The following is a 10,094-nucleotide window of genomic DNA, read 5'->3' as shown; positions in this document are numbered from 1 at the left end:
GGCTGCAAGCACACGCTGCTGGCTCCTGTTAAGGTTTTCATCTACCATCTCGAAGTCCTTCCCCTCAGGGCTGCTCTCTAGGAATTCAACCCTCATGCCTGGGATTGTCCCGACATAAGTGCAAAAACTGGCATTTGATCTTGTTGAACCTCATGCTGTTTCTTTGGGCCCACTTTTCAATCCTGGCCAGGTCCCTCTGGATGGCACCCCTTCATTCTGTCATGCCAACTGCACCACACAGCTTGGTGACATCAGCACACTTGCTGAGGGTGCTCTCTGTCTCATCATCCATGCCTCTGATAGACGTTGAACAGCTCTGGTCCCAAGGCTGACCCCTGTGGACATAACTTGTGATCAGCCTCCACCCGGTGGAGCCGATTTCCCAGAGAGCCATTTACCACAGTCCTTTGGCTGCCACCTTCCAACCAATTTCTTATCCAATGAACACTCTGCCCTTCAAATCCATCTCACACATCTCTCCACAGAGATAAGGAAGTGATGTGGGACCATGCCAAAGGACTTCCAAAAGTCCAGGGAGATTTCTGTACCACTCTGTGTAACTGATGTACTGACAAAGCATCCACATTATCATTCTGACCATAAAGAACCAGGACATGTATTGAACTGTGGGGAAAATACTGATTTCTCATTTAGATCCTTGTAATATTGTGCTAAAGAAAGCATTGTAGATCCTAGGACTAAGGCTGTGTTATAGTAAAACACATCTTTTTGCAGCACACACGAAGAAATTGTTTATTAGATTGATTCTTTGCTTACAAGTGGCACCTGGTAGATAAGTGTGTTTCTGTAACTTAGCAACCTTCCCTTCAGTACCCAGAGAGCTGCTATTGGAATGGTCTGGAGTTCAGCAAAGGAATCATTACCAGAGCTGCAGTGACACAACAGACTGGGTCTGACAACAAGAACAGAAATAACAACTTGTACACAGGGGTAATTTGGGAAGTTATTATTAAATATTAGGGAAAAAAAGTCAGGACAGGAGACAATAAAGATTAAATAGAAACATGGCATATCACCTTGATTAGAGTAAATAGGTAAGGAAGAAGAGGATGTGAAATCCTAACTAACAGTGAGCAGATGTATGTGTTGGAAATAATTTATATTATATAGAATAACAGTAACATGTGTTGTGGGTTAGGTGCAGTTTCAAATAATATATTAACGTGAAAGGGACGCAGAATTCAATAGCTGATCCCAGCTGGGCGCTGAGTTCCAGGCTGATTTTGGGGTCCCAGCCCCGCAGCATGAGGCTCCGTGTGCCTTCCCCTCTGCAGGACAGCCCGGCCCCACCGCCCCACAGGCAGCCCCTGGCAGCTCAGTGCAGGCACTGTGTGGGCAGCATGCGTGCAGTGGTACAGAGATGGGCCCCCAGCACAGCCCCTGACACCACATGTCCTCCTTGTCACAGCACCTACTTCCTCCCCTTTAGTTCATCTTCCTCTTCATCACGGTGCACCCTGGCTCACCTTTTAGCTCTTTCCCCCCAATTTGGCAAACTTCCATTGCTTGTTTTGCCACAATCAACAACTTTCTATCTTGGTCTGGTGTAAGTGCAAACAGTTATATCAAACCCAAGAACAAGTCCTTGCACCTGGTGGAGGCAAAAAAGTGATTTCAGAGCTTCTGTGAAACAGGATCATTGATAAAAACAGGGCTGTTCACACACCAGTCAAAGCTAAACACAGAAGTTTTACCACGAGCACACACTGATTCCTTCTGCTAAAGTAATATATTGTTCAACCGGCTAATACATTGATCCCATTTGCTAATCAAGCCTATATCAGCTCCACGGTGCCTGCTGGCATCTCATTGGCCTGCAGACACAGAGGTGGAACATGGAGGCTGTGAGAAAGTCAGCACTGAGCCAGAGTTCCTATGGGCTCCAGGAGAAAGAGAGCACGGTGATGCCTCAGTACAAGTGGAAGGAAGCCAAACATATGTGTAGGACCATGATAACCACTAATGATAATTACACACACACACATATAAATATGAACAGCAAAGAAAAATGAAGTGATAAACATAAATAAATATTATAATCAGTAAGGAACATAAGTTTGATATTGCACAGACTGAGTCACTTGTTGAGACAGATGTGAAGTTTATCCCTGCTGAAATGTGACCAGGGCATCATTTTCCTCACCGTGTTCTTGAGCTCCTGGTTCCTCATGCTGTAAATGAGGGGGTTCACAACTGGAGGCAACACTGAGTACAGAAATGACACCACCAGGTCCAGGGATGGGGAGGAGATGGAGGGGAGCTTCAGGTAGGCAACCATGGCAGTGCTGACAAAAAGGGAGACCACGGCCAGGTGAGGGAGGCACGTGGAGAAGGCTTTGTGCTGTCCCTGCTCAGAGGGCATCCTCAGCACGGCCCTGAAGATCTGCACATAGGAGAAAAGAATGAAAACAAAACACCCAGATGCTAAAGAGGCACTGATCACAAGAAGCCAAATCTCTTTGAGGTAAGAGTGTGAGCAGGAGAGCTTGAGGATGTGGGGGATTTCACAGAAGAACTGATCCACTGCATTGCCTTGGCAAAAAGGCAGAGAAAATGTGCTGGCAGTGTGCAGCAAAGCATTGAGAACCCCAGTGCCCCAGGCAGCTGCTGCCATGGTGGCACAAGCTCTGCTGTCCATCAAGGTCCCGTAGTGCAGGGGCTTGCAGATGGCAACGTAGCGGTCATAGGACATGATGGTGAGAATGAAATACTCTGCCGATATCAGAAAGACAAACAGGTAGGTCTGGGCAACACATCCTGCATAGGAGATGTGCCTGGTGTCGCAGAGGGCATTGGCCATGGCTTTGGGGAGAGTGGTGGAGATGCAGCCCAGGTCGAGGAGGGCGAGGTTGAGGAGGAAGAAGTACATGGGGGTGTGCAGGCGGTGGTGGCAGGCTACGGCTGTGCTGATGAGGCCGTTGCCCAGGAGGGCAGCCAGGTAGATGCCCAGCAAGAGCCAGAAGTGCAGGAGCTGCAGCTGCCGCGTGTCTGCCAACGCCAGCAGGAGGAACTCGCTGATGGAGCTGCTGTTGGGCATCTGCAGTTCCTGGGCAGGGAGTCCTGTGCAGAGTGCAGAAGATAATGTCAAGATCATTCTCAGAGGCACTCCTTCTGCTATAATTTTATTTTTTTTTCTTTCTCTCTGCACAATGTTCATTTAGCTCCATAACTTCAATTTAATTTCATGAAGTTTAGCATTCCATAAGCAGAAGACGAGGATGCAGCTTATATATTTTTCTCATTTTTTAATCTTATCCCATCTCCCTGGATATTTTCATCTCTTTCCCTGTCTTTAACCCAACTGCTTTTAAAGCACCCAGTCCCATCCTATGTGCCATTAAATTTCTGTTAGAGAAAGCTGCCCGACTGCAGGCTAATTTCATTATTCATGTCTGGAGAATACGACAGTATTGTATGTTTGTTCTATCCTTCAAGAGAGGAGAGGCTGAATGCACATTGTGTGACTGTTCACATAATGAGTGAGAATAGTGTGAATCAGGACTCTCAGAGATGTGTTCTAAGTGAACAGCCCATCTAGATTTCTGCCTCCAGTCCTTTCCCTTCCCCTGCCTTGTCTCTCCTCTTGCACAGTGTCCTTAGAAACATTCTGGCATGCAGTGAATCTGTGAGTCCCCCGCCCCAGGCAGAAGCTGTGGCAGCTGAAGGCCCCTGCCCTGAGGGGGGAAGCCCTCATATGGAACAAGTCATTTTCATAATAAAGAAACACAGACTCCCTGCATCCTGATCTGCAATGGGAAGTCCCTGATTTAGTGATCCCTCCAGTAAAAGCAGCAGCACTGCCTGCAGCCAGAGACTTACCGTGTCTATGGCTGTGAGCAGTGTTCCTTCAGTGAGCTCACAGCCTGCTCACACTCCACATAGACTGTAACTCTCCTTCCTCTCTCTTCTATCCTCATGTCACCTGCGGATCATGCCCCCAGCCCTGCTGTGCTGTGAAGAAGAGCTGCTCCTGGGCACAGCTGTCTCTCTGCAGCACTGCCCCCTTGTAGGAGCTTCCTGTGTCCCAGGAGCCTGGCCCAACTCTGCAACAGAGGATGTGATTTTTTTTTCCCCAGGTAATCTCCCTTGAGATGTCCCTGCATCTCCATGGCCAACAGCTCCTGAAAAACAACCGTGTCATGACTTTACTTTGAAATCTACTTAGTTAACCACCAAACGCCCAGTGGACAGTGACTAATTCCAGACATATGATTAGAGAGTGTTTGCTGAAACAAAAAGGACACACTGAGAAGGTCAGGAAGGGTGGACTTCCCCTGGGCAGGGCACTGATCCAGCTGAGGTAGTGCAGGCATTTCATCGCTAGTTGGAAACTCTGGGGCTGAAATCAGATTCTGCTCCCCACGGACCAACAGGAGTTTCAGGGATTCCTCTGGTTCAGTTCAGATGTGCACAAGGAGTTGCCTGCATGTGAGCTCCTGCTCCGAGTCCTTGGTCCTTCAGCGGGGAGTCAGTTGCCCACACACAGGCCCTGGGTGATGACCAAGGTACCTGGGGTGCTCCTGGATGTGTGCTAGTGCTTGGGAAGTGCGTGGGAAATCCCTGACTTAGACACCTCCTTTCCTTCCTGAGCATCAGCTGAGGGCCAGAGAGGGGATAAAGCATTTCTTGGCCATCCTAAACAACAAGAGGACCCTGCATTGAGTTCTCCTCTAAGACCCTTTTTCTGCCCTTCTCCATGGAGCATGCAGAGTTATGCAGCTGACTAAAGGGCTGAGCTCACAAAATGAGCCAGATCTTTCTCTGTTCTCCATCTGATGCATATTCTGCATCAGATGCATTCTTGCATTGATGGCAATTTATGGCACTTGTGTGTCTTTTTTCACTTTTCTCCATGGAGCATGCAGAGGTATGCAGCTGACAAAATGGATGAGCTCTCCAAAGAAGAGGCAGATCTTTCTCTGTTCTACGTCTGCTGAATATTCTGGAGCTCAAGGCACGACAGAGCTAACACATCTGTATTGTTTAACAGAAAACAGTTCAGTTTTCTATGGGCTCTCAAGCAAACGGTGTCAGAAGCAGCCACGTCATGTCATGTCATGCCAGTTCTCCAGGCTGTCCAGCACACTCACATGCAGCTGCAAATGCAGCACAGGGCCTTCAGGAAAGACAGATCCAGGAGTGTCTGTGCTGCTTAGTCAACTTGACGCCCCACAGTGGATCCAATGCCTTTGTGCCATCTTCATAAAGACCATGGATGCACTGAATCCAATGACCCATCCTGAATAGGTTGTTTTCTTCTGTGCTTTTTCACTAATGAGAATACCAGCACATGCTGGGCTAGAAAGCTTTGAAGAGTTGCAGACCTGAGGTCTTGTTTGGATCTCAGGGATGTGGTGAAATGGCTTCCAAAAGAGACAAGGAAGGGCAACTGCCCTTTCAGAGAGTGCACTGAGCTCATCTTGGGGGAGGCAGAGCAGCCAGGTCAGAGTGAATGGCAATGGCAATGGCAATGGCAAACAGAGGAGACCAACGGCGTCTGTTCCTGGCTTCCTGATCAGGAAGAGCAAGTGGAAGGTGCCCTTTACATGCAGATGGGAGCCTCGTGTTGTCAGGCCCTTGTCCCATTTGGGGGCTTTTTCCACTGCAGTGTCTGCTGCAGGGACAGCAGAGCAGGGCATGCACCATCCAGAAGAACCCTGGAGAGCACAGCTGGCAGCTTCTTGACCAAGCCATAGAGGAACCAAAGAGCAGAGGTGCTCTGCTGCATCTCATACTGCCAAGGAAGGGTTGATGGGGAATGTGAATGTGAAAGAGAAGCTGGTCTGCAGTGGCCATGGGATGGTGGAGCTGAGGAATCTGAAGGGAGAGCAAATGAGAAGCTCACACCTTTGGGCTTCAGGAGAGCACACCTTGGCTTCTTCAAGTGTCTGTGGTGTACAGAACAGCAGGGAAAGGTACTGAGGGAATAGGGTCAAAAAATGTGGCAACTATCTAAGCAACTTGGCTTCCAAGCAGAATATTTCCATTCCGAGGAAGAGGAAGGAAAGTTAAGATGTCAGAAATCCTGCATTATTGTGAATTGATTGTGTTGCTCTAACCCAAACACAGAAAGGAAGCGTACAGGAAATGGAAACAAGAAGTGAGCACCTGGCAGCAATGCAGAGACTTTGTCCAGTGTTCCTGAGATGAGTATAGGAAAGTCAGAGTTCAACTGCAATTGAATGTGCCCAGGCATATCACAGACAAGAAGGGCTTGTAGAAATATGTAGTCTACAAAAGAAAGGCTAACGAGAATGTGGGCCCACAGTAGAATGGTGTAGGGAACATGGTGAGACAGGACATGGAAAAGTCTCTGATACTCATTTCCTTCCTGACCTCACGGTTTATTAGTTGGTCTGGTCTTCTTGGAATCCTAGGAGGCAGAGACAGGTGGGAATTGTTGGTGCATGGCAGATGTGTCCTTGGTGAAAAAAGAGGTGATCAGGGAATACCTAAGCAAGCAGGATTCTGAGTTGGACGAGACTGACAGGAACCACAGAATCCTTGAATGGCTTGGATCGGAAGGACCTAAAAGACCATCCAGTTTCACCTCCCTTGCTGTGGGCAGCGCTGTCATCCAGTACATGAGGATGCTTGGGGCCCTTGACATCTTGAACTTTGCCAGGGATGGGGCATCCACCACTTCTCTGGGCTACCTGTTCCACAGCTGTTCCATGCCTCACAATCATGATCTTAGAAATGTTAAGAATTCCTTCCAAATGTTTAATGTTAGTATCTCCTGTAATCAATAACTATTCTTCCTTGTTTCAGAATTTGGAAATCTGGTAAGAAATCAAGTTTCCAGTTTTTTAATATGAAGAAGATAATGGGTGGAAGATGGAGGGAAGGCATTATCCAGAGCATTGCCTCTACAGTTCAGATCCCCAACACAAGGCTGATGAGAGCAAGACAAAGTGAGTTTGGGAAGGTTCACTCAAGGTGACTGGAGATGGGGCACTTCACATGTGAGGAGAGACTGATGGAGCTGGGCTTGTCCAGCAAGGAAAACGGAAGCCTGATGGGGATCTGTCCACACAGTGACAGAGCAGAGCTCATTAGGGGACATCCTGGGTCAATATCAGTTGCAAAGTGTTGCTTTAAATTCTTGTTTAAACTGAACAATAACTAACTAACTAAATAGACTTCATTAATGCCTGTTGTTCTCTTCCTCTTTTAGATGTCTCCAGATACCTGTCCAGTTTGCTGTACAAGTTCTGAACAGCTGAAGAAGATGACAGGAAGGCACAAGGCACAGGAGGGCTCTTCAGGTTGTAATGGGCCCCAGGGGGCATTTGCTGCTGAGTCCATCACCTCCAGTGCTGAGAGAAGATTGCACGAAGTGCTCAAGAGTACAAAGTCAGAAGGAACAATGAAGTTTCTTGGAGTATTAATGGGCCCCACTGAGGGCCATGGACAAGCCAGCTTCCCCAGTGACTTGTTAGAGCAGATAATTGGAAGCCATGATTGCAGGCAGACCAAGGCACTGGGATGGTGGCTGTGATGCTGAGCAAAGCCTCCTTTGTCTTCTGAAGCAGAAAGGCCAAGCCCTGATCCCCAGAGCCTTGGCAGGGAGATCGTGTCCCTCCCTCCTGCTGGCTCAGGGCCCTTCCTGGGGCAGTGGGATGGAGGTTTGTCTGATGTCAAATGGAAGACCAGGGCACAGCAGCTGCCAGACTCTGCATGGGGTGCAAGGATGCCGTGAGGCCCAAGTCCCATGTGGGCAGTGTGTCTCATGCCAGGATGTGAGATGTGAGAAGGGCCCAGTCTGAACAAGCAGTCAATCACAACAGAACTTTGAACTCCCAGGCCCAAGGTGGAGGTACCATTTCCTCACTGGTAGCATTTTGTTCTGGGGATGCCGTGTTTGATGCTCACCCACATGCAGAGCTCCTGTCTGACTGCAACACCACTGTGCTCATATCAGCTGTGACAACACAGTGGAGCTGAAATCACTGAGCTTGTCTCCCCTTTACAGCACAGTGACTCTGACATCACTGTAATAATGATCACTGCCACAACCCAGTAATTCTGACATCACCCCTATCCACACTTTTGAGAGAACATCGTGACTGTGTTACTGAACTCCTACCCACAGTGACACCACAGTCATTCCAACCCACCGTGTTTGTATCCAGCTTGTCATGGAATCCTAGGACAACCCGCAATGGGAAGGACCCATAGTGATCATCAGGTCCAACGTTTGGCTCCACACACCCGTCCTAAAAGCAGAGCATATGACTGAGTGTGTTGTCTTGTTACGGAGTTATCTGGATCAATGTGTGTCCGTGACAGAGGGCTGAAGGCTTGGCAGTCCCACTGGCCAAAAAATAAAATAAATAAAATAAAATAAAATAAAATAAAATAAAATAAAATAAAATAAAATAAAATATAAAAAAATTATAATAATAAATAAAGAAATAAAAATATTAAAGAACAGCATCAATGATTGAAGAAGGAAACTTATTTTTACTAAACATGATACTGGAATGTAAGATAACACAATGTTATAAAATAAAATTGGAATTTAGGGTAATAACTCAAGTATAATGAGAGAGCAAGTGTCTGAAACCAAAAGCCTTACTTTGAACTGAAGGCGCACGGCTGGGGCGCGCAGCCACACACTGCCAGGCAGCGAGCAAGTGAGAGATCCCAGGTCTTCCTCCCACGGCTTATCTTCCCCTCTGAACTCAGAGTCCCCTGGGATATGCGGTTCTTCTTCTCTTCTGAGAACCAGGTATCCAGAAAGTTGTCCGTCCACAGAACTGGAGTATTAACTCTTTCATTCCCGGTGCTTTACATGATGTTATGATGTGGAATACTGATAACAAGAATCATAAAACCATGACACCAGATGGGGCATTGGCAGCTTTGCTCGGCACACACAATCTGTTAGGACAAACAATGCTTCCGAAATCAGCTTGGCTACTGGTGATTAATTCATCTGACTTCAAAGTACGTTTTGCAGAGATGACCCTGTTGTCTATCAGGAGCTGCCAGCCCTGCAGCCCCGAGGGCATCTCCAGGGAGAGCAGTGAGGAAGAGAAAATGACATCCTCTGCTGGGCTGGGCTGGGCTGGGCTCCTGGGACTCAGGGAGCTCCTACAAGTGGGCAGCGCTGCAGAGAGACAGCTGTGCCCAGGAGCAGCTCTTCTGCACAGCACAGCCTGCAGGTGACAGGAGGAGAGGAGAGAAAGGGCAGAGAGCTTATAGGATGTGTATGGTTTGAGCAGGTGTTGAGCTCACTGCAGGAGCACTGCTCACAGCCTTTGACAAGGTAAGTCTCACTGCAGGCTTTGACTCTGCCGCCTGCCAGGCTCAGCACTCAGCACTCAGCACTCAGCCTGCCCGGGGAGCTGCCCAGGGCGCTGCGGGGAGATGTGTGGGAGGAAGGAGTCCCACGGCAGGGCAGGGCAGAGGTCTTCTGCTGCCACAGCTGCTGCCTGGGGCATGGGGATAACAGCTACACTCACCACTGGGTGTTTTTTTCCAAGGGTGCTTTGCAGGAGGAGAGACAAGGCAGGGATTTTCCAACACCTGTTCTTAGGGAAGGAGAATGAGTTGGAGGCGGAATTCTGAAAGGAGATGTGAAATATGAACACATCTCTGAGAATCCTGAATTGTACCATTCACAATTTGCCCTTATATGAACATTCTCCTAAAGTGCTTTCAGCTGAAATTGCTATCGTTTTCTGCTGACATGAATAATGCTCATATCCTGAAAACAAACAGCTTTCTCTAACAGAAATTTAAGTGCGGAAAAGAGGTAGGGATGGGCACTGTGAGTGCAGACAGCATAAAGATATGAGGGATGGAAATTGATTGTAAGAGGAAATTATCTAGGAAGCTGAGATATGATTAGGAAATGAGAGGAAAGTAAGAGCTCTTTCAGCTTCTACTTCTTAAGGTACACTAAAGCTCATGCAAGGAAATTGAAGTTATGGAGTTAAATGAACATTTTTCAAAGAGAAAGAAACATTTCTATAGTATAGCAGGAGGAGAGTGTCTGCAAGTTATCTTGACTTCTGTCATTATTTTCTGCACTCTGCACAGGACTCCATGCCCGGGAACTGCAG

The 10,094-nt window shown here is 47.8% G+C and overlaps 1 protein-coding gene across 1 annotated transcript; it reads right to left on the bottom strand.

Moving 5' to 3' along the window:
• Positions 1-2,098: 2,098 nt before the first annotated feature.
• Positions 2,099-3,058, bottom strand: LOC149914533 (olfactory receptor 14C36-like). Its single transcript, XM_090126638.1, has one exon. The coding sequence runs from the start codon at positions 3,056-3,058 to the stop codon at positions 2,099-2,101; it is 960 nt and encodes a 319-aa protein (XP_089982764.1).
• Positions 3,059-10,094: the final 7,036 nt, after the last annotated feature.

Source organism: Phasianus colchicus, chromosome 29 (genome assembly GCF_987193195.1).
Source record: "Phasianus colchicus chromosome 29, bPhaCol1.hap1.1, whole genome shotgun sequence".
Taxonomy (NCBI): domain Eukaryota; kingdom Metazoa; phylum Chordata; class Aves; order Galliformes; family Phasianidae; genus Phasianus; species Phasianus colchicus.
This window is presented reverse-complemented; position numbering and strand designations above follow the sequence as displayed.